Genomic DNA, 27,984 nt, shown 5'->3' with positions numbered 1-27,984 from the left:
GCAGGTTGTGTGTCCTGAGCAAGTGGCTTTACTTCTCTGACAAAATGGGATGAGAATCCCAGATGCTGTAGGACTGACTTGAGGCTAAATGAAATCATGCATGGATGAATGTCTCAGGAGAGAGCAGACCCTCCACTCACAGTGGCTTGTCAGTGAGTCACCCGCTCCCGATGCCCTTCTGTCCTGGGGCAGCTTGGCATTGAGAGCTCTTGCCCTTCTCCAGGGAAAGGGTGTCTGGGCAGGAAGGCAGCCCTCCGTGTTCTCTGCAGCTCATCACCCAGCTCTGAGCCTGCTTGACGTTTGGCTGGACTTGCTCGTGGGGCTTCTGGGCGCTGAGCCCAGCTCCCTCCTCCTTGACCCTGGAGTGGAGCACAGGGTGTGTGTGAGTGTGTGTGAGTGTGTGTGTGTGAGTGTGTGTGTGAGTGTGTGTGAGTGTGTGTTAACAGAAGAATAACTGTGTGTGAACGACTGAGTGCTTGGGGAGCTTGTGGTAAGTGATTGTAACTGGGAGTGAATACACAGGAGTGAGTGAAGGGACTGTGGGTGTGTCACCCCTCACGTGTGCACTAGAGTTTTCAGCCAACAATGCAGCTGAGTGCATGTGCACAGACTCTGAAACCAGGACCCTGACTTCAAATCCTCTGTCTCCATTCTATGATTTTAGGCAAATTACTTTATTTGCTTTCACCTCATGTTCCTCTTCTGTAAATGAAGAAATGTCAATAGTTCCTCACCCCCTCTTTTAGGATTTTTGCAAATTATTGGAGTTAGTATATGTCAAGTGCTTAGGATAATGCTTAACATATAAAAAGCTGTGTTTTTACCTGCTGTAATTACTTATTGCTATTATTGTTAATAGTACAAGGGACTTTGACATCTCAGGGAAAATGAACGTATGTCCATTGTGTCTGTTGCTTCCACAGTGACCTCATGATGTGGGCAGCGCTGATCTCATGTGACACCTGAAGACATGGACTCTGGGAGATTCACACGCTCAGGCACAGAGTTAGGAAAAGGCAGAGCTGGTACTGGAACTGAGGTCCTGTGACCCCGATGCCACTGCAGGAGAGAGCAGGAGGATGGGGAAGTTGCAGTGGATCTTCCAAGGTCCCCTGAGTTCCACTCAGGCAAGGCATACTCCTAGTTGTGAAAACAGATTGAGAGATGGCAGGCGGTCACGCTGTGGAGACGTGGTCAGCTCCCTACCCCTTCTCTGCCTCTCCCCTTACTCCTTTTTCTACCCAGGAAATAGGGTGGCTGCGCAAGCAGAACATTACCTTCTGCAGCTAGGTTCCGCTTGGACTAGTGGCAGGTAAAGAGCAAGGGTCCATCCAGTGGAGAAGCCGTGGCAATGGTTACGCAGAGGTGCGCTGTGTCACTCCTGTCTTCTAAGGTAGGTGAGAGGGGTGGAGATGGATGAAGGGTGTTGATGCCAAGATGTGATGATGCCTGCAGGAGGCTGAGCTCATACAGTGGTTGTTGTTGGTGAGCTAACACAGTGCTGATATCCTATCTGTCCTTTGATCGGCTCTCATCCACTCACTGACTGTCTATCACATACCATGCACTGTTCTAGGTGCTGGGACGCTCCCTGAGTGACCATAGTGGAATCACGAATCACAGGAGACCCACAGGCAGAGTCAAGTCTGAGAAGCGCTGTTATTTGGTATTTGGCCCCAGCAACCAGAAACAGGAAGTCAGGTGGAGATTGCACAATAAACAGGACTGACCCAGCTCCTCCCCTTCTTCTTTTCCCTCCTCATTGCCTGATCTCACCCCTTGGCCAGGATATTAAAAGCTCAGTCCATCCTCAGCATCTTCAGGAACCCTCCTGCAAGGCCACGAAGATGAGCCGGCTCTGCCTCTCTGCAGCCCTTCTTGTCCTCCTGGTTATCCTGGTGGATGGCACCCCAAAGGATATTAACAAGAGCTATGACCACGGTATGTCTGGGCTCACCTCTCCCCTACACACTGGAGGGAAATGAGGGGAGTTCATGGAAAGAGCAGGGGGCATGGGTGGGGTGGGTACTGCCAGCCCTCTCTGGGTTTCTCCTGGGAAATTGGGCAGTTTTAACTCCAAGAACATTTCACCACTCTCAACATGGAAAAAAATGAAAATTAGAACTAAAAGAATATATATTCAGGTAAAGTACCAGATCAGGGACCACCTTCCTGAGACTCTATTCCTGGTCGGTACAGTGTCTCTGATCCTCACTGTAGGGTAATAAAAAATATATATATTTGATCCTTGACTGATTCATGAGCCAGGCCTTTTGAACCTCTTGGAATTCACTGTTTTTAATAGGTTGTGAGATGAGTCATGGACAGCAACTGACGATAACTTCAGAACCGCACTTATCTCCAAAGCAAGACAAACATGCATTAACAGGTTAGAATTTTCACCAGGTCCCATGACAGCATTTCTGGGGAGAGGGGAGGACACTGAGACTCAATCAATCACCAGTGGCCACAGATCAATCAATATGCCTTTGATTTGAAGCCTGAATAAAAATCCATAAACATTGGTGTTTAGAGAGATTTCAGGGTGATGAACACAAGGAGGTGATGTGAGGGTGCTGGGCTCACTGGAGTATGGGGGCTCCGCACACCTCCACTCCGTCTTTGCCCTACATGTCTCCTCCATTTCACTGTCCCTGAGTTTTAGTTTTTATAATAACATGGGTATAATGAGTGGGGTGTTTCCTGAGTTCAGTTGCTGGTTCTATAGAGTTATTGAACATGGAGGCAGGGGTCATGGAAGCTCTGATTCTCACCCAGTTGGTCACAAGCATGAATTATTTGAGATCACATGACTCACATCTGAACTGAGGACAGTAAGAGCCCTCAACCAACAGGATCTGCACCAAGTCCACCCATACACTGCTGCTGCTGCCGCTGCTAAGTCGCTTCACCGTACACTACCGGAAGTAAATTGACTACGCGACACTCAGTGGGTGTTTGGGGAATTGGTTGGTGTTGGTAGAGACATGTGTGGTAGACACACATGTGGTGTCAGAGAAAAACTCAGACTCACTCTACGCTGTGATTTGGGGGCTGAGGTGAAACATGGGCACAGGGGAGTAATGAAAATACCCAGACACTCTTACCAGTTATGTGTATTTTCAGAGTTCCTGGCCAAATCAGGAAGTGTATCAGGTGGGTTGTGACTGAACAGTACCCTGTCCTGACCCTCCTACTACCATGCCTTGTCCTGGGGCAAGTCATCTGCAGTTTCCTCCTCTGAACAGGGGTACATGTTCCATGGGTTCTTTGAAATGATTACCTGTCAGGAATATAAAGAGTTTGATCACATTTCATGACCACTTTTGTCCATTTTCTACTTAGATGTGTTAATTTTGAAAAAATGTGTCTGAGTACCTTCCTTGGGCAAGAAAGAATATTTAAGTATCATGTAATGATATTTCTTTATTATTAAAATGAATCAGAAAGATATAGGACCACTGAGCAGAGTAACTTCAGAGAAAGGTAAGAAACAAGCCCTTGCGTGGTTGGCTCATGGGACCAAGGCTGGTACAATATTAGTAAAGTCTCCCAGCCCTTTCCCTTGTCCCCTTTGACTGTTATTTTATTATCTGCTTTTGATCGTTTTCCTGGTTTTTGGTCCAGGCCTCCTCAAACTCTTGGAATTTACTGTCTTTCATAGGTTATGAGTTGACTTACAGAAGACGACATGAGAAGAATTCAGGTATGGACTGGTCTGAAAAAAATTTAAACCACCTTGTAAGGGTTTGAACCTTCAGTGCCCTTCACCATGCCAGCACCACTGGGGAGAGTGGAGGATACTAACTGGGATCAATTATCAACAGCTGACAATTCAATCAATATGCTGATTTATTGAAAACTCAATAATACACATAAACGTTGGAGTTCGGAGTATTTTCAGGGAGATGAACACAAGGAGGTGATGTGAGGATGCTGTGCTCACTAGGACACGAAGGCTTCACACACCTCCACTCCCCATTTGCCCCACACATCTCCTCTTTTTCTCTTGTCTCTGAGTTGCCTCCTTTCTAAATTTCTGGGAAAAGTAAGTGAAGTTCTTCCCTGGATTCAGTCACTGGTTCTATTGAGTGATTGAAGATGGAGGAGGGGTCATAGTACCTTTGACTTTTAGTCAGTTGGTCACAAGTGTGAATTATGCAGGATCATGGGTCTGGCATCTGAACTGAGGACAGTCTTGAGCCTGCAGTGTGCAGAGTCTGATGTGCCTGATCATCAAGTAGATTTTTTGCTAAAAGGAATTCAGTCATATTCATTCTATTCAATGACTGTACTCTTGCTGAGAGAATGAAGATGGAAGTTACTAAGTCCCTACAAAGCATTGTTCTTGGGGTGGGGAAACAGCTCTGAAAAAAATTTGGCAAAATAATTTGCCTTCAAGGAGGGAGACAAACAGTAGCAGAGGGGAGAAATCCTATGGTAGATTATCAGTTTCCTGAAGGTAGAGAGGGACGTGGAGAAAGGATGCTGTGCTTTTTCTCTTCAGGGTCAGGGAAACCTTCTGTGCTAAGGGGGCTTTGAGCAGAGACTGCAGAAGTAACGTGCCTGGTGTGTTGGAACAGCAGCCAGGACCAGGGTGGATGGAGCTGTGGTGTGGAGGGGAGAGGAGTGGAAGGCGATGAGGCTGAGAGGCCATGGGGGCAGGTCATGAGGAGACTTGTGGGACTTATTAAGATCAGAATTTGACTCCCAGAGAAACGGGGAGTCACTGAGGGCTTGGTCATGGGAGCAATGAGGTAGGAATCAATAGTAACAGGATCCCTGAGGCTGCAGTGCAGAGAGTGTCCTCTAGGGGATGAAGGGCAGACACGGAGGCCCAGGGAGCAGGCTGCTGCAGTGGTCCATGTGAGCCTTGATGGAGCGTTTATTTATGTTGTTCCCTGAATCGATTCCAGGTCTCTTGAATAATATGAATGTTTTGCTCTGTTGAGGTTTCTGTGGAGGCTTCATTACCTAGTCATGAGGAATTAAATCATTAGCTATTGGTGATTGTTCAACCGACAGCTCCTCTCCCCTCCCTGAGGTGGAGGCAAGGAGGAGGAGGAGGACGCAGGATAAAAGACGGAGGAGGGTAGGAAGGAAAGTTCCAAGGCTCCCTCTTGCCAGACAGTCCTTCCTGTGCATTCAGAGCCCACCCTGGGGTTACGAGGGTCTTTCCAAAATCATTGACATCACATACCAAAAGACACTTTTCTTGTTCTCATCACATAAGAAATACCAATGTTTTTAGGAACTTAATGTGAGGAAAAGAATAAAAAAAACATATATTTCTTCTTATAATCACAGTATCAGCATATCATTATTCAATTTATAGAATCTTCCTGAGGTATCCAAAGTAAACACACTGGTATGTTTTCTTCATGCCTTTTTCCATTACAGCATGTTTCCTTCACATTTTTTTATCAATAGTGGAAAGTTTTCAACATGCACATAAGCACAGGGAATAGTATTATAAAACCCAGGTATCCAGACCCAGTAATTACTGACCTATAGCAAATATTTTTCATCTCTGAGCTTTTTTTCTTGTTTTAGAGTTGTGGGTTTTGTTTTGAGCATTTGTGTATTTATTTTTGGCTTCCCAGGTGGCGCTAGTGGTAAAGAACCCACCTACCAATGCAGGAGATCCAGGAGACCTGGGTTCGATCCCTGGGTTAGGAAGACACCCTGGAGGAGGGCATAGCAACCCACTCCAGTATCCTTGCCTGGAGAATCCCTCGGACAGAGGAGCCTGGTGGGCTACAGTTTGTAGTGTCGCAAGGAGTCCGACACGACTGAAGCGACTTAACGTGCGTGCGTGCATACACACACACACACACATATTTATTTCGATACATTGAATCTTAGTTGCAGGCTGAAGGCTCAGTAATTGTGGCCCACCGGCTTAGTTGCCCCATGGCATATGGGCCCTTAGTTCCCTGACAAGGGATTGAACCCAGGATTCCTTAGTTGGAAAGAGGTTCTTAACCACTGAACCACCTTGGAAGTCTTACAGAACTTTTAAGGCTAATCAAAGGCATTATGCCAATTTTCCTTAAAATACTTCATGAGAAAATATATATATTTGAACATGTTACTATATCATGTTACACCTAGCAACATTCATAATTCTGTCCCAGAAAGGAGGTTTTCAAATGGCCTTCTCAATTTGACCACCCCCCACAACTCTAACATTCTCTATTGCAAACAAACTGACAGTTCTAGTTGTTGACCTTGTATGGAGTTGTGATGACCATCTTCATAACTAAGCCACTGCCCCTCTCATTTCAGCACCTTCTAAGCCTGCCTTCTGCCTGAAGCCTAAATTAATAGGTCCCTGCAAGGGCAAGAAGATCAGGTACTTTTACGATGTCAAGACCGGGCACTGCCAACGCTTTCTATACAGTGGCTGCAAAGGAAACATGAATAACTTCCACACCATAGGGCAGTGCATGAAGACCTGCGGTCACGCGGCAGGGTCCCGAAAGTAAGACAGGGCGCGCAGGGCAGGCTGGGTGGGGAAGGGCTGGGGAAAGGGGCGGAGCTCAGGGGACCACACACCGTTCACCACACAGTGTCTTCCTCCTCGCTGCTGCCAGGAGAGGCTGCAGTGTCCCGTGACCCACACACTGAGCGAGTTCTCCAGGGAGAGAATGGCAGAAGGTCAACCCCTGAGGCCTCTTTGTGATCATCTCAGCCTGATCACATGCTCCTCTTTCTCAGTTGGGAACACTGACTCAGCCACCCTCCAGGGCAGGTCTGCAGGACTCCTGAGAGCCTCCCCCCTCCAGGCTTGGAAAATTCACTGCCTTTTTGTTGGTTCCATATTTCTTTTGAAAATCTAGGACCTGTCAAGATGAACAGTATCTAGGTTTGGGGCTACAATGAAGTCACTCAGGAAGTTCCTTTTTTTTTTTTTCCTTGCAGAGGACATGGGAAGAGTCATGGTCCAAAACTCTGAAGTCCGAGGAGGACCCATGAAAGTCTGGGCTGTGGCTGCTCCTAAAACAGTTCAGTCTCCTTGCAGTTCTTCTCTCCCCTACCTTCCTCAACAGAGCCTGCCTATTTCCTTTCCTCCATGATGCTGGGAAGGACTTCCCTGGTAGCTCAGATAGTAAAAGCATCTGTCTACAATGCAGGAGACTCAGATTCAATCCCTTCGGGAAGATCTCCTGGAGAAGGAAATGGCAACCCACTCCAGTGTTCTTGCCTGGAAAATCCCATGGACAGAGGAGCCTGGGGGCTACAGTCCATGGGGTCACAAAGAGTCGGACACGACTTAGTGACTGAAAAACATGGGTCTATAGACCTTAGTTCTGTCTCATCCAGTTGTCTCTAAGTACCATGACAGCATGTCTTCCCTTTATCCTGAGCACTTAGCACAGTTCCTGGCATGAAGGAAGCAGTTTATAATTATGTGAGGAAGGAAGGCGTGCAGGAGGAGCACATTCATCTCGACCAGAGTAACTACAGAGCCTGAGGTTTGATACCAGGATTGTTGTCTCAACCAACATACTCATGGCATCCTTACCTTCATCCCCCTCCATGCCATCACTGCTCTCCTTGTGTGAGACCTTTGTGGAATTTCTGGCATCCATTTCTCAGCATCAGTAATGAGAGAAGTCTTTGCAATAAAGAAGCCCCCTTTTCCCATAAAGATGTTGGAGTTTTCCTTTCTGTAGTTTCAAACACTGTGGCTTATATTTCAATAAATGCATATTCAAAACTAAACTGAGGGCAGTGGAGTCTGTTGTTATCAACTACAAATGTTTACCAATAGGGTCCATGGAAATGGTGGTCCTTCTCTCTGTTATGCAGCACAGTGGGTGCCTCCCCTTTCCCAGTCCACAGACTGTGCCCTATCGGGTACATGATGGCATTAGCGACCTCTTAATAGCCACCCCAAGTTACACAAAAGCCTGGGAGACAGACACATCAGTGTGAAAGCTTTTATTCCTTGCTTCTAAGTCTAGTTCAAATTTGGGGGCAGGCTGTCCTCCTGGACTCTCAGAAGGGGAAAGTGCGTAAGGTTCAGTTGTCCATCTTTCTAAGGAATCCGATTCCCTGAAGTCACATGTAGGGAGGGGGTGTCTTACTGCAGTTAAAGAAGGGCAACTACCTTTTAGTGTGCCAGGCTCTGTGTTAGCATTTTGCTTGCATTATTCTATTAACCATCCTAAGAATCCTTCAAGGGAGGAAATGGAGGTATGGAGATGGTCTGTGTATTCGTTTTCTAACTTGGCAGCTTCCTACTCTCCCAAGTAGAGAGACTCTGATGAAGTTTTCCTGCTCTTCCTCTGGGAATATGTAGGAGGGAGGCACTTTGGGAAAACAGAGTATCTGCTTCATGACAGATGAGGAAAGTGAGGCATAGGGACCACAGCAAGTATAGTGCTTAAATAAATGAGAACACAGAGGGTGCTGGTGCTGTTATTCACATTCTTCCAATCTTGGGCAAATTCTCAATATCTCTGAACTTCGCTTTCTTTAGTTGTAAAATAAGGATAATGCTTGTAGTTGTTAAATGTTTCTAGGAGAGACCACTGCAAACACTCCCATTTCTAGGTGAACTCACTGGATTAATAACTCACTGAAGGAAGGAACAGCAGTCATCTTGGAAAACAATATGCTGTCTTATTAAGACAATGTCAGAAAGAAATTATAGGATGTGAGCTTGTGCTCAGCGAATTTGGGGAGGGTTTCAGGAAGCTGACTTTGTTCTGGATGGATGGTGTTAGGAATTGAGTAGTTCTCTGACTGAGTATCTTAATTTTAACTCTCAGAAGGGAAGACTAGAAAGAGGTTAGAGTGGTAATTGGTCAAGAAATAGAAGTCACTCAAGATCGGAAAGTATTTGGTCATATTGGTAGTTTGTGTAATGTAGCTCCTTTGCTCAGTGCTCAAACAGGACTCTCCAATGTCTTATTTTTGTCTAGATCTTTCACAAACACAGAATGACCTCATCCAATGTTGAAGTTTTGTAAAATGTGTATGTTGAGCAGAAGAACAGAAGGGCCGTTGTGGTACCAGGTCAGGTCTTTGAACTCAGAGGTTGCTTTTCTCTTTCTCGATCAATATCAAAAAGGCATGATGAGAATAAAAGAGATGTATTTGTTAAATGCTTTGTCCTAGTATTGGCACAGTAAGCATTTAGTGAATGTCAGATCTGATAAGAGTAAGAGTGATACCATAAATCTGTAAGTTCTTTAATTTTTATTGATAGTTATTAGTTTATAAGAGTATAATGAAAATGACTTTAAAATAGATTGGCTTCAGTAACTCACAATGTTGTGTGATCTTGGGCAAGTCACTTCATCTCTCTGAGCCACAGGTTCTTCCTTTGTAAAGAGGATGGGGATATCTGCATTAAGAAATCCTCAGATTTGGGTACTTTGAGAACCATGGTGATTTTGCTGCTAATGTGCTTTGAACACCACAGACCAAAGCAAATCATCTGGAAGCACAGAGTTTTATTTTCCTCCACCCCTGACTGCTCTTTAAATGTGCTGTCCACTGTAGTAAAGAAAAGAACAAATAGCACTGACTGTAGTAATGTCATCTTCTAGATGTTTGACCTCAGGAAGTTACCCAGTGCCAGAGTGGAGTCACCGTCCCAATTCCAATGAGGTCCCCTTCTTCCTCAGAGGTAACCAAAAGCCCTCTTGCTTCAATGATTGACCTCACCCAGGTCCAGCCCTTTTCTCACCCCACCTTGCCATGATCTGACCCTCTGGTCAAAGGAGTTAAGTGTTAACTCTCATGATTACTCATAATTATTTCAAAGGACTTTGACGCTGTCTGGAGAAGAATATATGGCTATGGCCTCCAGCACTTTCAGAACAGCCCCTAGATGTGAAGAACAGGGTCTCATGTAACAAGTGTAGGTGACGGTCATTTCTGGCCCCAGGTCACACAGATAGGAAAAGGCAGAACTGGGACTCCAACTGAGTTCTTCTGTTCCTAAAACCACGAGTGGAGAGTCCAGAGTTGTGGTAGGGCTGGGGTGGTAGGCAATCTTCCAAGGTCCCTGAGATCCACTCATGTCAGGAGCTCTATTTTTATTGAAACCAAATGAGGAGTAGTGGGTGGTCATGCTGTGGAGACATGTCTGTCTCTCTGCTTCCCTTCTGCCCACCTTATAACTCTTTTTTTTCTACCCAAAATGCCAGAGCCTGTGCCCCGGATGAAGATGCTCTTCCCCTGGCTCACCATCTGCCTGGACCAGTGCCAAGTAAAGAGCTGGTGTCTGTCCAGTAGAGATTCTGCCACAATAATTGCAGGAAGCCTTATGTGTCACACCTGCCTTGTGAAGTCGGTGAGGCTAAGATGGGGGTGGGAGGGCAGTGGGCAGGATGTAAAGACACCTATATAAGGCTTTAAAGGAGGACCTGAGCTAACACACTGCTGATCACTTACCAGTCCTGTGATCTGCTCTCATCCACTCACTGACCATCCGTCACGTGCCATACACCACTCCAGGTGCTGGGATATTCCCAGAGTGACCTTACCGGACAAAATTCCACCTCTAGAATCACAACCTGTGTTTCCACGAGACCCACAGGCATAGTCAAACTTAAGAATTGATGTTACTGGGCATTTGGCCCCGTTAGGCAGAAGCAGGACCATGGGAGGAGGGGAGATTACACACTTTATAAGACCGACCCCAGCTCCCCTCCTTGTCGGCTGTTCTGACCCCTCAGCTGGCGTGTGAGCTCAGTCAGCCCCCGGGTTTCCTCACAAGTCCTCCCACTAGCCACAGTGATGAGCTGGCTCTGCCTCTCCACAGCCCTTTTCATCCCCTTGGGCACTTGGTAGATGCAGCAGGAATCATCCCTAAGGTATGTTCTGGCTTCACCTCTCCTCTACAGGCTGGAGAGAGGTGATGAGAGGAGTTCATGGAAGGGGCTGGGGAGCAGGGCTGGGGTGTGTGCAGCAAATCCTTAGCATTTCTTATGGTAAATTAGGCAGTTTTCACTCCAGGGACATTCCTTGACTCTCAAAAAGTATCATTGCATGTTCAGTTTTGGAAAAAAAAAAAAAGACTCTACTCGATCAGTGATCTCATCACTGAGACAATATTCTTAGTGACTGCCTTGCCCATGACCCTCACCGTCATTTCGTAACAAAATCCGTAATTTATCCTTGTCACTGTGCATGCCCCAGGCCTCCTGAAACTCTTGGAATTTTCCATAGCTTCATAAATCATGAGTGAAGGATGGGACCTGAGATAGTGTCTCAGGATGATAGTATCTGCATGGGACTGGACTCCAGAATGTTCCATCACGTGCTTAGAAGGTTGGAACTGTCAACCCTCAGTCCCTCTGAGGACAGGAGAGGGTACTGATACTGAGTTCATTCACCAATAGCCTATGATCTATCAACTTGCCTACCTCCAACCCTCAATTAAAATCCATAAACATTGTGTTCAGAGAGCGTCAGGGGAGGTGATAACATCAAGAGACTGAGAGCAGGGAGAGTCCCAAGAGGGCTTGGAGGTTTGGCAGCCCCAACTCCCCATTTACCCTACGCTTCTCCATTTGGCTGTCCCTGAGTTTTATGCTTTATAATAACTAGGTGCAGTAAGTAAAGGGCTTTCCTGAGTTCTGGAAGTAGTTCTAATAAGTTATTGAACATCGGAGGTGGGTTATGGAACCTTTGAGTTAATAGCCAGTTGGCACAGGTGGGAGTGACTGCAGGACTTGTGATCAACACTTGAAAATATGGGCAGAAAAGAGCGGGGCTAAGATGGCAGAGGAATAAGACAGGGAGACCATTCTCTCCCCCACAAATTTATCGAAAGAACATCTGAACGCTGAGCAAACTTTACAAAACAACTTCTGAACGCTGGCAGAGGACGTCAGGCATCCAGAAAAACAGCCCATTATCTTCGCAAGTAGGTAGGACAAAATATAAAAGATAAAAAGAGAGACAAAAGAGTTAGGGACAGAGATCTGTCCCGGGGAGGGAGTCGTAAAAGAGGAGAAGTCTCCAAACACCAGGAAACCCTCTCACCGGCGGGTTTGGGGGAAGATTTCGAATCTTGGAGGGCAACATAACCGGGAGGAAAAATAAATAAATAAAACCCACAGATTACTTGCCTAAAGGCAACTCCCAGTAAAGTACCCCAGACGTTTGCATCCACCACTAGCAAGTGGGGCCTGAACGGAGAGGAGCGGGCGACACTGCTTAGAGTAAGGACCGGGTCCGAATGCCCTGAGGGCAATCTGAGGGAGCTAACGTGAGATAGCAACCTAAACTGTGGGACAGCCAGAGAGAGAGAACTATCCCGCCAAAAGCCCAAATCTAAGGCACTGCCGGCCCTCTCACAAAACAAAGGACTGAGCAATACCAGAGGAGAGCTAGCTGGCTGCGGACCGCCCCATCCCCCGCCGGACACAGCAGGCAGGCGGGGCCAGCCAGAGCCGGAAAGGGGCAAACTCGGCCCCAGAGAGGGCTGCTACTGCTAAATCACTTCAGTCGTGTCCGACTCTGTGCAACCCCATAGACGGCAGCCCACCAGGCTCCCCCGTCCCTGGGATTCTCCAGGCAAGAACACTGGAGTGGGTTGCCATTTCCTTCTCCAATGTATGAAAGTGAAAAGGGAAAGTGAAGTCGCTCAGTCGTTTCTGACTGTTAGCGACCCCATGATCTGCAGCCTACCAGGCTTCTCCGTCCATGGGATTTTCCAGGCAAGAGTACTGGAGTGGGGTGCCATTGCCTTCTCCTCCAGAGAGGGCACCCCCTACCAAACTGCAAACAGGCTTCCAGTTTCTAAGCAAAGACTGCCTGAGATCCCGGAGGGTTGACATCCGCCGGGAGGGTCGCAGACAGAGACCAGCTCCCCAGAACTGACACAAGGTACACCAGAGCCGGGGGCGCCCAGAAACCAAGGCGGGGACCAGGGAGGTGATAAGTCGCACCGCCCCAACAGGGGAGGGTGCGCTCGCTTGCCAAACACCTGGCTACCTGAGCTGCTCCGACCGGGGATCTGCACAAACCGTGGGCCCAACAGAATCTGCGCCTTTGTGGAGTACCTGGGAACCTGAACCTGAGTGGCTTAGACCTGGGAAGTGCACACATCTCAGGGCCCACTCCCCGGCAGAGTAACCTAAAGCCTGAGCAGGGCAGACTGGGAAAGCACACACGCTGTGAGTGGAGGCAAACCCAGTGCGGCCGAGACAATGCGAGCTCTCCACACACACGCCAGTGATATTGGTTTGCAGTGTTCCTCCCTCCCCACAGCACGACTGAACAAGTGAACCTAAAGAGACCACTTCTGCCCTCTTGTGTCAGGGCGGAAATTAGACACTGAAGAGACCTGCAAACAGAGCCAAATAAACAGAGGGAACCACTTTGGAAGTGACAGGTCAACAAATTAAAATCCCTGTAGTTAACACCGACTACGTTGAAAGGGGCCTATAAATCTTGAAAAGTATAAGCAGGAACAAGGATTTATCTGAAACTGAACTGACCCCACACTGCTCACAACAGCTCCAGAGAAAGTCCTGGATATATTTTTACTATTATCATTTGTTTAATTAAAAAATTTTTTTTCTCTTTTCTTTAAGTCCTCTATTACACCTTTAATTTTCATTTTTATAACCCACTATTACCTTGCCAAAAAAAGAGACCCTATTTTTAAAGCAAACTGCATACATATATCTTATACGTTTTGTGATTTTGTCTTTTTTTATATTGTATTTTTTTAAGAGTCTAACCTCTACTCTAGATTTTTAATCTTTGTTTTACATATTTGATATCAATTTTGTACATTGAAGAACCCAATCTCTAGTACCCATTTTTACTCAGGAGTGTGATTACTGGCTTGATTGCTCTCTCCCACTACTGACTCTCTTTCTTCTCCCTCAGGGAACCTCTATCTCCCCACCCTACTCTTCTCAACCCAAATCTGTGAATCTCTGTGGGTGTTCTGGGCACTGGAGAACACTTCGGGAAAAGAATACTGCCCAGATCTCTCTCTCCCCTCTTGATCCCCCCCTTTCTACTCATGCTAACCTCTATCTCCTTCCTCCCTTCTCTCTATGTATCTCTGTGAACCTCTCTGAGGGTTCCAGACTGTGGAGAGCACATAGGGAAGTGCTTACTGGCTAGACTGCTCTCTCCATGTTTGAGTCCTCCTCTTCTCCTCCTGGTCGCCTCTATCTCCTTCCTCCCTCTTCACCTCTCCATAAAACTTGGTGAACCTCTCTGGGTATCCCTCACGGTGGAGAATCTTTTCACCATTAACCCAGAAGTTTTATTATCAGTCCTGTATGGATGGAGAAGTCTTGAGGCTACTGCAAGAATAAGACTGAAAACCAGAGGCAGGAGGCTTAAGCCCAAAACCTGAGAACACCAGAGAACTCCTGACTCCAGGAAACATTAATTAATAAGAGATCATCCAAAAGCCTCCATACATACACTGAAACCAAGCTCCACCCAAGAGCCAATAAGTTCCAGAGCAAGACATACCACGCAAATTCTCCAGCAACACAGGAACATAGCCCTGAGCATCAATATACAGGCTGCCCAGAGGCACACCAAACCCATAGACATCTCAAAACTCAATACTGAACACTCCATTGCACTCCAGAGAGAAGAAATCCAGCTCCACCCACCAGAACACCGACATAAGCTTCCCCAACCAGGAAACCTTGACAAGCCACCCGTCCAACCCCACCCACAGTGAGGAACCTCCACAATAAAGAGGAACTTCAAACTACCAGAATACAGAAAGGCCACCCCAAACACAGCAATATAAACAAGATGAAAAGGCAGAGAAATACTCAGCAAGTAAAGGAAAATGATAAATGCCCACCAAACCAAACAAAAGAGGAGGAGATAGGGAATCTATCTGAAAAAGAATTTAGAATAATGATAATAAAAATGATCCAAAATCTTGAAAACAAAATGGAGTTACAGATAAATAGCCTGGAGACAAGGATTGAGAAGATGCAAGAAATGTTTAACAAGGACCTAGAAGAAATAAAAAAGAGTCAATATATAATGAATAATGAAATAAAGGAGATAAAAAACACTCTGGAGGGAACCAACAGTAGAATAACGGAGGCAGAAGATAGGATAAGTGAGGTAGAAGATAGAATGGTGGCAATAAATGAAGCAGAGAGGAAAAAAGAAAAAAGAATCAAAAGAAATGAGGAAAACCTCAGAGACCTCTGGGACAATATGAAATGCCCCAACATTCGAATCATAGGAGTCCCAGAAGAAGAAGATAAAAGGAAAGGCCATGAAAAAATACTTGAGGAGATAATAGTTGAAAATTTCCCTAAAATGGGGAAGGAAATAGTCACAGAAGTCCAAGAAACCCAGAGAGTCCCTGACAGGATAAAACCAAGGCAAAACACCCCAAGACACATATTAATCAAATTAACAAAGATCAAACACAAAGAACAAATATTAAAAGCAGCAAGAGAAAAAAAAAAAAACAAATAACACACAAGGGGATCCCCATAAGGATAACAGCTGATCTTTCAATAGAAACTCTTCAGGCTAGAAGGGAATGGCAGGACATACTTAAAGTAATGAAAGAGAATAATCTACAACCCAGATTACTGTACCCAGCAAGGATCTCATTCGGATATGAAGGAGAATTCAAAAGCTTTACAGACAAGCAAAAGCTGAGAGAATTCAGCACCACCAAACCAGCTCTCCAACAAATGCTAAAGGATCTTCTCTAGACAGGAAACACAGAAAGGGTGTTTAAACAAGAACTCAAAACAACAAAGTAAATGGCAACGGGACCATACTTATCAATAATTACCTTAAATGTAAATGGGTTGAATGCCCCAACCAAAAGACAAATACTGGCTGAATGGATACAAAAACAAGACCCCTATATATGTTGTCTACAAGAGACCCACCTCCAAACAAGGGACACAGACAGACTGAAAGTGAAGGGCTGGAAAAAGATATTTCATGCAAACGGAGACCAAAAGAAAGCAGGAGTCGCAATACTCATTTCAGATAAAATAGACTTTAAAATAAAGGCTGTGAAAAGAGACAAAGAAGGACACTACATAATGATCAAAGGATCAATCCAAAAAGAAGATATAACAATTATAAATATATATGCACCCAACACAGGAGCACCACAATATGTAAGGCAAATATTAACAAGTATGAAAGGGGAAATTAACAATAACACAATAATAGTGGGAGACTTTAATACCCCACTCACATATATGGATAGGTCAACTAAACAGAAAATTAACAAGGAAACACAAACTTTAAATGATACAATAGACAAGTTAGATTTAATTGATATTTACAGGTCATTTCACCCCAAAACAATCAATTTCACCTTTTTCTCAAGTGCACATGGAACCTTCTCCAGGATAGATCACATCCTGGGCCATAAATCTAGCCTTGGTAAATTCAAAAAAATTGAAATCATCCCAATCATCTTCTCTGACCACAATGCAGTAAGATTAGACCTCAATTACAGGAAAATAACTATTAAAAATTCCAACATATGGAGGCTAAACAACACGCTTCTGAATAACCAACAAATCACAGAAGAAATCAAAAAAGAAATCAAAATATGCATAGAAATGAATGAAAATGAAAACACAACAACCCAAAATCTATGGGACACTGTGAAAGCAATGCTAAGGGGAAGGTTCATAGCAATATAGGCGTACCTCAAGAAACAAGAAAAAAATCAAATAAATAACGTAACTCTACACCTAAAGCAACTAGAGGAGGAAGAAATGAAGAATCCCAGGGTCAGTAGAAGGAAAGAAATCTTAAAAATTAGGGCAGAAATAAATGCAAAAGAAACAAAAGAGACCATAGCAAAAACCAACAAAACTAAAAGCTGGTTTTTCAAGAAGATAAACAAAATTGACAAACCATTAGCCAGACTCATCAAGTAACAAAGGGAGAAGAATCAAAACAACAAAATAAGAAGTAAAAATGGAGAGATCACAACAAACTACAAAGGATATACAAAGGATCATAAGAGACTACTACTAACAGCTATATGCCAATAAAATGCACAACTTGGAAGAGATGGACAAATTCTTAGAAAAGTATAACTTTCCAAAACTGAACCAGGAAGAAATAGAAGACCTTAACAGACTCATCACAAGCACGGAAATCGAAACTGTAATCAGAAATCTTCCAGCAAACAAACGCCCAGGACCAGACGGCTTCACAGCTGAATTCTACCAAAAATTCAGAGAAGAGCTAACACCTATCCTACTCAAACTCTTCCAGAAAATTGCAGAAGAAGGTAAACTTCCAAACTCATTCTATGAGGCCACCATCACCCTAATTCCAAAACCAGACAAAGATGCCACAAAAAAAGAAAACTACAGGCCAATATCACTGGTGAACATAGATGCAAAAATCCTTAATAAAATTCTAGCAAACAGAATCCAACAACACATTAAAAAGGTCATACATCATGACCAAGTGGGCTTTATCCCAGGGATGCATGGATTCTTTAATATCCACAAATCAATCAATGTAATACACCACATTAACAAATTGAAAGATAAAAACCATAGGATTATCTCAATAGGTGCAGAGAGAATGGCCTGGAAGCATGTAAATTATCATATGTGAAACGAATCACCAGTCCAGGTTCAATGCATGATACAGGGTGCTCAGGGCTGGTGCACCGGGATTACCTGGAGGGATGGGATGGGGAGGGAGGTGGAAGGGGGCTTCTGGAAGGGAAAATCATGTACACCCATGGTGGATTCATGTAAATGTATGGCAAAACAAATACAATATTGTAAAGTTAAAAAATAGAAAATAAACTAATTAAAAAAAAAGCTGTGGTACATATACACAATGGAATATTACTCAGCTATAAAAAAGAATGAATTTGAATCAGTTTTAATGAGGTGGATGAAACGAGCCTACTATACAGAGTGAAGTGAAGTCAGAGAGAAAAATACCAATACAGTATATTAACGCATATATATGGAATTTAGAAAGATGGTAATGATGACCCTATATGCGAGACAGCAAAAGAGACACAGATGTAAAGAACAGACTTTTGGACTCTGTGAGAGAAGGCATAGGTGGGATGATTTGAGAGAACAACATTGAAACATGTATATTATCTTATGTGAAATAGATTGCCAGTTCAGGTTCGATGCATGAGACAGGGTGTTCAGGGCTGGTGCACTAGGGTGACCCTGAGGGATGGGATGAGGAGAGAGGTGGGAGGGGGGTTCAGGATGGGGAACACACGCACAACCATGGCTGATTCATGTGAATGTATGGCAAAAATCACTACAATATTGTAAAGTAATTAGCCTCCAATTAAAATAAATTGATTAATTAAAAAAAAGAAGACAATGTTAGAACTTACAGGATGTGAGCTTGTGCTTGGTCAATTTGGGGAGGGTTCCAGGAAACTGACTTTGCTCTGGATGGATGGTATTAGGAAGTAGGTAGTTTTCTTATTGGGTATCTTAGTCTTAACTCTAAGAAGGGAAGACTAGACAGAGGTTAGAGCTGTACTTTATCAAGAAATAGCAGTCATTCAAAATAGGAAGATGTTTGGTCATATTGGTGGTTTGTGTAGTGTAGCTCCTTTGCTCAGTGCTCAAACATGATTATCCAATGTCCTATTTTTGTCTTGATTTTTCACATGTACAGAATGCCCTCATCTGATGTTGAAGTTGTACAAAATGTTTATGTCAAGCAGAAGAATAGAAGGCCCTTTGTGGTACCAGGTCAGGTCTTGGAACTCAGAGGTTGTTTTTCTCTTTCTCTATCAATTGCAAAAAGTTGTGATGAGAATTGAAGAGGTGTATTGGTTAAATGCTTAGTCCAAGTTTTGGCCGAGCAAGCATTTAAAGATTGTCCAGACATGATAAGAGTAAGAGGGATACTATAAATATCTAAGTTCTTTAATTTTCATTAATAATTACTAGTTTTTCAAAATCACTGCAGATGGTGATTGTAGCAATGAAATTAAAAGACACTTACTCCTTGGAAGGAAAGTTATGACCAACCTAGACAGCATATTAAAAAGCAGAGACATTACTTTGCCAACAAAGGTCCATCTAGTCAAGGCTATGGTTTTTCCAGTGGTTATGTATGGATGTGAGAGTTGGACTATAAACAAAGCTGAGCGCAGAAGAATTGATACTTTTGAACTGTGGTGTTGGAGAAGACTCTTGAGAGTCCCTTGGACTGCAAGGAGATCCAACCAGTCCATGCTAAAGGAGATCAGTCCTGGGTGTTCATTGGAAGGACTGATGTTGAAGTTCAAACTCCAATACTTTGGCCACCTCATGCGAAGAGCTGACTCATTGGAAAAGACCCTGATGCTGGGAAAGATTGGGGGCAGGAGGAGAAAGGGACGACAGAGGATGAGATGGCTGGATGGCATCACCAACTCAATGGACATGGGTTTGGGTGGACTTAGGGAGTTGGTGATGGACAGGGAGGGCTGGCATGCTGTGGTACATGGGGTTGCAAAAAGTCAGATACGACTGAGGGACTGAACTGAACTGACTGAATGAAAATGACTTGGTATTAATGAAAAGAGTTTGGCTTTAGTAACTCACTATGTTGTGCGGTCACGAGCAAGTCATTTCCTCCTTCTGAGCCACAGGTTCTTTTTTTGTAAAGAGGATGGTGACAAATGCATTAAGAAATCCTCATTTTGAGATATTTTGAGAACCATTGTTGATTACACTACTAATATGCTTTGAACACCATGGACCAAGGCTAAGTGTCTAGAAGCACAGAGAGTTTTAGTTTCCTCCCCTCCTGACTGCTCTTTAAATGTGCTGTCAACTGTAGTAAGAAAAGGAACCAACAACATTGACTGTAGTAGTGTCACCTTTCGAAATTCAACCTTAGGAAACTGATCTAGCGCCAGTGTGGGGTCACAGTTTCAGTCCCAATTAGGTCTCCTTCCCTTCCTCAGAGATAACCGGAAGGCCTCCTGCTTCAGTGATTGATCTCACCCAGGTCCAGCCCTTTTCCCACCCCACCTTGTCTTTGTTTGGCTCTCTAGTCAATGGAGTTAAGTGTTAATTATCATAATTGCTCATCATTATTACTATTTCAAAGGACTTTGACTTTGCAGGGAGAATATATGTCTATGGCCTCTAATGATCCAGAACAGCCTCACGATGTGAGCAAAATGATCTCACGTAACAAATGAAGATGTGGGTAATTTCTAGTCCCAGATCACACAGTTAGGAAAAGGCAGAACTGGAACTCCAACTGAGGTCCTCTTTTCAAAAAAAAACACTAGTGGAGAGTCCAGAGTTGTGTGGAGCTTGGGTTGTAGGCAATCTTCCAAGATCCCTGAAATCCACTCCAGCCCCTGAGGGCCACTCTGGCAGGTAGCTCTCCTGTTAGTGAAACCAGGAGAGGGGCAGTGGGTGGTCATGCTCTGGAGACGCGTTTGTGTCTCTGCTTCCCTTCTGCCCACTCCCTTTACTTTATTTCTGCCCAGTATTTCAGTGTTTGTGCCCCAGATGGAGATGCTGTTCCCCGGGTCAGCAACTGATTGGACCACTGCCAGGTAAAGAGCTTGTGTGTCCCAGTAGAGATGCTGCCACAACTGTTGCAGGAAGGTTACCAGTGTGATTCCTGTCTTCTGGAGTAGGTGGGTTAATGTGAGAGGGGAAGCACCAAGACATAGATATGAAGACCCCTGAATGAGGCTATAAAGGAGGACTTGGACTAACACACTGCTGATCACCTAGCAGTCCTGTGATATGCTCTCATCCACTCACTGACCAACCATCACGTGTCATACACTGCTCTAGGTGCTGGGATGCTCCTTGTGTGACCATATTGGACAAAATTCCACCTGCAGAATCATATTCTGTGTTTTCATGAAACCACAGACAGAGTCAAGTTTGAGAATTGTAGTTCCTGGGCATTTCACCCAAGTAGACAGAAGCAGGACAGAGGAGCCTGGTGGGCTACAGTCCATGGGGTCTCAAAGAGTCAGACCAGACCAAGTGACTGAGCAGACACACACACACAGGAAGAAGCAGGACAATGGAAGCTGGGGAGATTACACATTGTACATGACTGACCGTAAATCTTCCATTTCCTCACTCCCCTCCTTCTCATCTGTTCTTACCCATCTTCTGGGATGTAAACCAAACTCTCAGCACCCATCTTTCCATAGACGCCCTTCTGCAAGGACACAAACGTGAGCAGACTCTGCCTCTCTGCAGTCCTGCTCATTCTCCTTGTCACCATTCTGGCCAGCATTCCTGGAAGTGAAACAAGCAACCAGGCCCAGAGTATGTCCCAGCTCACCTCTCCTCTACAGACCGGATGGAAAGGAGGTGAGTCCATGGAAGAAGCCGGCAGAGGGACATGGTGGATGCTGCCAGCCCTCTCTGGATTTCTTCTGGAAAGTGAGCAGTTGAACTCCAGGGACATTTCTTGACTCTCAAAAAGCATCTTTATGTGTTCTGCTTTTAATAAAAATATCCCACCTCATTTTACAGAATCATGAACTTCCTCTCTGAGATTGTCTGTTCCTAGTTCTACCCTGTCCCTAAACCTCACTTTAGAATAGTAAAAAGATCCATATTTGATCCTTGCCCTGGTTCATGCCCCAGGCCTCCTAAAACTCTTGGAATTTATTGTCTTTCTATAAGTAATGAGATCTGTGGAGGATGAAGCCTTAGATAGTCTATGTGCACCTGGATCTGGAACATGCCATGAGATGATTAAAGGGTTAGAGTGATCAGTCCCCAGTCCCTCTGGGGAGAGGAGTGAGTACTGATACTGAGTTCCATTAACAATGGCCAAAGATTGCATCAAATTGCCTCCTTCCAACCCTCAATTAAAACCCATCAACACTAGATTCAGAGCTTCAAGGGAGGTGATAACATCAAGGGTTTGTAAGGGAGGCGTGTCCAGAGATGGCATGGAGACTCAGCATTTCCTACTCCCTCTTTGCCTTATCTTCTCCTCCAGTTTCTGTCCCTGAGTTTTATCATTGATAATGACAAGGAACAGTATGTAAAGGGTTTTATTTGAAATCAGTGAGTGGTTCTGATAATTTGTTCACCATGGGAGGTGAGTCAAAGGATCTCTGAATTTATAGGCAGTTTTTTACAAGTGTAAGTGACCGCAGGGCTCATGATCAACTCTTGAAGGGTGGTCAGGCCTCAGGTATGGAGCCCTCACACTGTGGGATCTGGATCACTTCTGAGGATTTAGCATCAGATGTGAATTGATTCCTGGATGCCCAGTGAGTGTAGGGGAACTGGTTGCTGTTGGCAGAGACCCCACATGTTTGGTGTCTGGCACAAACTCAGATTCTCTCTTTTCTACCATTTGTGTCTGGGGTGAGCCTCAGGGACTTGGGGCTGCATTATGTTGAGGAGAGCAATTAAGAGCACTCAGCTCATGATCTCCTGATTGCCAAAATCAGACTTAAAATGAAGAAAGTAGGGAAAACCACTAGACCATTCAGGTATGACTTAAATCAAATCCCTAACAATTATACAGTGGAAGTGACAAATAGATTTAAGGGACTAGATCAGATAGACAGAGTGCCTGATGAGCTATGGACGAAGGTTCATGACATTGTACAGGAGACAGTGAGCAAGACCATCTTCAAGAAAAAGAAATGCAGAAAAGCAAAATGGCTGTCTGAGGAGGCCTTACAAATAGCTGTGAAAAGAAGAGAAGGAAAAAGCAAAGGAGAAAAGGAAAGATATTCCCATCTGAATCCACAGGTTCAAAGAATAGCAAGGAGAAAGAAAGCCTTCCTGAGGCATCAGTGCAAAGAAATAGAGGAAAACAATAGAATGGGAAAGACTAGAGATCTCCTCAAGAAAATTAGAGATACCAAGGGAACATTCATGTAAAGATGGGCTCAATAAAGGACAGAAATGGTAGGGATCTAACAGAAGCAGAAGATATTAAGAAGAGGTGGCAAGAATACACAGAAGAACTGTACAAAAAAGATCTTCATGACCCAGATAATCACGATGGTGTGATCACTCACCTAGAGCCAGACATCCTGGAGTGTGAAGTCAAGTGGGCCTTAGGAAGCATCACTATGAACAAAGCTAGTTGAGGTGATGGAATTCCAGGTGAGCTATTTCAAATCCTAAACGATGATGCTATGAAAGTGCTGCACTCAATATGCCAGCAAATTGTGAAAACTCAGCAGTGGCCACAGGACTGGATAAGGTCAGTTTCCATTCCAGTCCCTAAGAAAGGCAGTGCCAAAGAATTCTCAAACTACCGCACAGTTGCATTCATCTCACACGCTAGTAACGTAATGCTCAAAATTCTCCAAGTCAGGCTTCAATAATACACGAACCGTGAACTTCCAGATATTCAAGATGGTTTTAGAAAAGGCAGAGGAACCACAGATCAAATTGTCACGATCTGCCGCATTGTCAAAACAGCAAGGGAGTTCCAGAAAAATATCTATTTCTGCTTTATTGACTATGCCAAAGCCTTTGACTGTGTGGATCACAATCTTGATTCCAGCTTGTGCTTCCTCCAGCCCAGCATTTCTCATAATGTACTCTGCATATAAGTTAAAGAAGCAGGGTGACAATATACAGCCTTGACATGCTCTTTTTCCTATTTGGAACCAGTCTGTTGTTCCATGTTCAGTTCTGTGGCTTCCTAACCTGCATACAGGTTTCTCAAGAGGCAGGTCAGGTGGTCTGGTATTCCCATCTCCTTCAGAATTTTCCACAGTTTATTGTGATCCACCATCTCTGGATTTCTTCTGGGAAGTGGGCAGTTTAACTCCATGAACAATTTTTGAATCTCAAAAGGTATTACTGTGTGTTCAGCTTTTAAAGAAAAGTATCCCAACTAACTCTAACAGATGAGGGACCCCATCACTGAAACTCTTCCTTCCTGGACACAACCTTCTGTGTACACCTCACTGTACTGTAATCACAAGATGCACATTTGGTTTCTGTCCTCGTTCATGCCCAGGCCTCCTGAGACTCTTGGAAATTACTGTCTATCTGTGAGTCATGAGATAAGTCTAGGATAGAAACCTAGATAGCGTCTGGAAGGGACTGGACTCCAGACATGCCATCGGGTGCTTAGAGGGTTAGAACTATCAGCTCTCAGTCCCTCTGGGGAGAGGAGAGGCTACTGATGCAGAGTTCAGTTTAGAATCCTTGGGCAATGGCTCTATCAAGTTACCTACCTCCGATTTTCGATTAAAACCCATAAATACTGGGTTCAGAGAGCCTCAGGGGAAGTGAGACATGAAGAGATTGTGAGGGGAGGAGAGTCCTCGGAGAGTTTGGAAGCTCAGCGGCCCTAACTACCCATTGCCCTTCAGTTTTTCTGGCCCTAGGTTTTTTGTTTTAACATAAGTGGGGATAGTAAGGAAATGGCTTTCCTGAGTTCTGTGAGTGCTTCGAATAAGTTTCTGAATGCGAGAGTTTGGTCATGACACCTCCGAGTTGATAGCCAGCTGATCACATGTGTAAGCGACCGAAGGACTTGTGTTGGACACTTGATGTGTGGGCTGACCTAAGGACCAAGCCCCCAGTGTCTGTGGTCTGGGCCACCTCTATGGGTTTAGAGTCAGAGTGAACAGGCTCCTGAGATTTCAGTGGATATTGGGGAACTGGTTGCTGTTGGTAGAGACCTTACATATTTCAAAACAGTGAAAACAACCCAGACTCACTCTTGTCTACCATTTGTCTCTGGAGTGAGGGTCAGGGCCCTGGAACTATACTATGTGGGACGAAGCACTCAGAACCCCGTCCCTGTTCTCTGCATTTTCAGAATATCTGGCAGAATCAGGTACTTGATTAAATGGGTTGTGATAGGATGGCACCTTGTCCTGATCCCACCTCCAACATGCTATGTGTCCTGGGCCAAGTCATCTGCATTTTCCTTACCTGAGCACAGAGGCCAAGTTACATGAGATTTTTGAAAGGATTACCAGTCATTACTATAAAATTTTGCACATTTTTTGTCAAAGGGGTCCATTTTGTACCAAATTGTTTAGTCCAAAAGACTCCACTACCTACATTTCCTCACCACCCCTCTAAAAATTTATCTGTCAAATATGATCATTTCTCTGTTATGAAACTAATCAGAATGTTGAGGGACAGCTGATCTTCTTCCCTCCAGAGGCAACTGTCTGAAGATCAGGAAATGCAGTGCTTCCGGGAGTTTGTTCGAGACAGCAGGCTTCAATCCAGATGGTGCAATATTAGTCAAGTGAAGGTGATTCACTTTGCTGTCCTGTTTGAGTATAATTTCATTATCCTATCAGGATACAGGATGTTAGAGGAGACTCAAAATTATATAGACAGGCCTCATTATCAAATAGATTAACAGGGATTTTATTATATCCAGTCTCTTCAGTAACTGTGCACTTGGTGTGAGAATGAAATGGGAGATTGATTTACTAAAAAAATTTAACAAATACTTAAGCTTTTTATCCCAGAAGGCATCTTTCTTGGTGTAAGGAAACACCTGTAAAGAAACTATCATAAAACAAATAAGGTCCATATATTCAGCGATATGGTTTTAAGCAATAATCATGTAGGCGTGTGAGAGTTGGACCATAAAGGAGGCTGAGCCCCCCAAAATTGATGTTTTCAAATTGTGTTGCTGGAGAAGACATGTGAGAGTCCTGTGGTTGACAAGGACATCAGATCAGTCATTCCAGAGAAAATCAACAGTGAATATTCATTGGAAAGACTGAGGCTGAATTGGAAGCTTTAATACTTTGGTCACCTGATGCGAAGAGCTGACTCATTGGAAAAGACCTCAATGGTGGGAAAGATTGAGAGCAGGAGGAGATGGGGATGACAGAGGATGAGATGGTTTGATGGCATCATTGACTCAATGAACATGAGTTTGAGCAAATTCTGAGAGAGAATGAAGGACAAGGAAGACTGGCGTCTGCACTCCGTGGGGTCCCAAAGAGTGGGACACGACTTAGTGACTGAAAAACAACAACAAACTCTTCCTGAGGGCATCCCTCCTGGCTCAGTGGTAAAAGTTCTCCTGCCACTGTAGAAGAACAGGGTAGATACTTAGTTTGGGAAGATCCGCTGGAGAAGGAAATCCTTATCCACGCCAGTATTCTTGCCTGGGAAATCCCATGGGCAGTGGAGCCTGGAGGGCTACAGTCCATGGGTCACAAAAGAGTCAGACAGGACTTAGGGACTGAGCAACAGCAATGGGATAATGACTTGGTGTTAATGAAAAGAGATTGTCTTTAGTAACTCACGATGCTGCTGTGTAGACTTGGGCAAGACATTTCAACTCTCAGAAACACAGATTCTTTCTTTATAAAAGAGGATGACGATGTCTGCACTAAGAAATCCCCAGCTTTGGTTCCTTTTGAGAAACCTAACATGCTTTGAACACCACAGAACAAGGCGAATTCTCGAGGAGCGCATAGAGTTTTAGGTTTCCCGGCTCCTGAATGCTCTTTAAATGTGCTGTCAATGGTAGTAAACACAAGGACCAAATAGGACTGGATGCTGTAGTTTCACCTTCTGTAAAAGAAGTTCAGCATCAGGAAGTTCCTCGAGTGCCAGGGTGAAGTCACCCTCTCTCTTCCAAATATGTCTTCTTCTTCCTCAGAGGTAAGCAAAAGCCCTCTTGCTTCAGTGAGTGACCTCACCCAGGTCCAGGCCTTTCTCCACCCCACCTTGCCATTATTTGACTCTCTGGTCAAAAGAGTTAAGCGTTAACTATCATCATTACCCATTTTTATTATTATTTCAAAGGACTTTGTCTCTGCTGGGAAAAGAATATACGTTTATGGAGGCCATAGACAGTGCTTTCAAAACAGCCCCAGGATGTCAGCAGCATGACCTCACATAACAAATGAAGATGAGGGAAATTTCAGGCCACAGATGACACAGTTAGGAAAAGGCAGAACTGGGACACAAACTGAGGTCCTCTGATCTCAGAACCACAGGTGGCGAGACCAGAGGTGGAGGGAGAGAGTAGGGGGTTGCAAGGGGCTGCAGCAAACCCTCTCTGGATTTCTTCTGGCAAATTGGGCAGTTTTCACTCCAGGGACATTTCTTAACTCTCAGAAGGTCACATTATGTGTTCAGTTATGAAAAATCAGTGCCTGATCTGACTCTACCACATCAGGGACCTCTTAACTGCTACACTATTCCTGGTCACTGCCTTGCCCCTGATCCGACTGTAGTGTCATAAGAAGATCCATATTTGATCCTTGTCTCTGTTAATGGTCCAGGCAACCTGAAAGTCTTGGAACTTTATGTATTTTTATAAATCATGAGGTGAGTAAAGGATGGGACCTGAGACAGAGTCTGGATGGGACTGGACTCCAGAATTTTCCATCAGCTGATTATAGGGTTAGAACTATCATCCCTCAGTCCCTCTAGGACAGGAGAGAGTTCTGATACTGAGTTTAATCACAAATGGCCAATGATTCTATCAACTTGCCTGCCTCCACCCTCAATTAAAACCCGTGAATGCTGTGTTCAGAGAGCCTCAGGGAAGGTGATAACATCAAGGGATTGAGAGGGGGAGAGTCCTGAGAGGGCTTGGAGGCTTGGCAACCCCAACTTCCCATTTACCCGATGCTTCTCCTCCATTAGGCTGTTCCTGAGTTTTAATGTTTTATAATACCTGGGGACAGAAAGAAAATGGCTTTTCTGAGTTCTCTGAAATTTCTAATAAGTTATTGAACATGGGAGGTGGATCATGGAACTGGTGGATCATGGAACCTGGAATTTATAGCCAGTTGGTCACCCATGTAAGTGACAGTAGAAATTGTGATCAACACTTGAAAATGTGGGCCATCCTCAGGGATGGAGCCCTCATCTTGTGATGTCTGGGTCACCTCTGTGGATTTAGTGTCAGAAGTAAATTGAGTCTTGAATGCCCAGTGGGTGTGGGGAACTGGTTGCTACTGGCAGAGATTCCACATGTTTGGTGTCAGGGACAAAACCCAGACTCACTCTTTTCTACCATTTGTGTCTGAGGTGAGGCTCAGGGACAGGGGAAGATATTATGTTG

The 27,984-nt window shown here is 44.5% G+C and overlaps 1 protein-coding gene across 1 annotated transcript; it reads left to right on the top strand.

Annotated features, from left to right (window-relative positions):
* Window positions 1-1,758: 1,758 nt before the first annotated feature.
* Window positions 1,759-7,728, top strand: LOC145533524 (spleen trypsin inhibitor I-like). The gene is made up of 5 exons (XM_081561088.1): window positions 1,759-1,941; window positions 2,306-2,389; window positions 3,665-3,706; window positions 6,289-6,484; window positions 6,925-7,728. Exons 1-5 carry the CDS (start codon window positions 1,848-1,850, stop codon window positions 6,956-6,958), a joined length of 450 nt encoding a protein of 149 aa, XP_081417214.1. The 5' UTR covers window positions 1,759-1,847; the 3' UTR covers window positions 6,959-7,728.
* The last annotated feature ends 20,256 nt before the right edge of the window (window positions 7,729-27,984 follow it).

The sequence above is a fragment of the Giraffa tippelskirchi genome, chromosome 13 (genome assembly GCF_054371585.1).
Source record: "Giraffa tippelskirchi isolate mGirTip1 chromosome 13, T2T-mGirTip1v1.2.pri, whole genome shotgun sequence".
NCBI lineage: Eukaryota > Metazoa > Chordata > Mammalia > Artiodactyla > Giraffidae > Giraffa > Giraffa tippelskirchi.
Note: the sequence above shows the minus strand (reverse complement) of the source record. Positions and strands in the feature narration are given on the sequence as shown.

Coding starts and splice junctions, on each gene's coding strand:
- LOC145533524 (XM_081561088.1), top strand. CDS start 1,848: ATGAGCCGGCTCTGCCTCTCTGCAGCCCTTCTTGTCCTCCTGGTTATC. Junction 1,942..2,305: donor TAACAAGAGCTATGACCACG/GTATGTCTGGGC, acceptor TGTTTTTAATAG/GTTGTGAGATGAGTCATGGA. Junction 6,485..6,924: donor CACGCGGCAGGGTCCCGAAA/GTAAGACAGGGC, acceptor TTTTCCTTGCAG/AGGACATGGGAAGAGTCATG.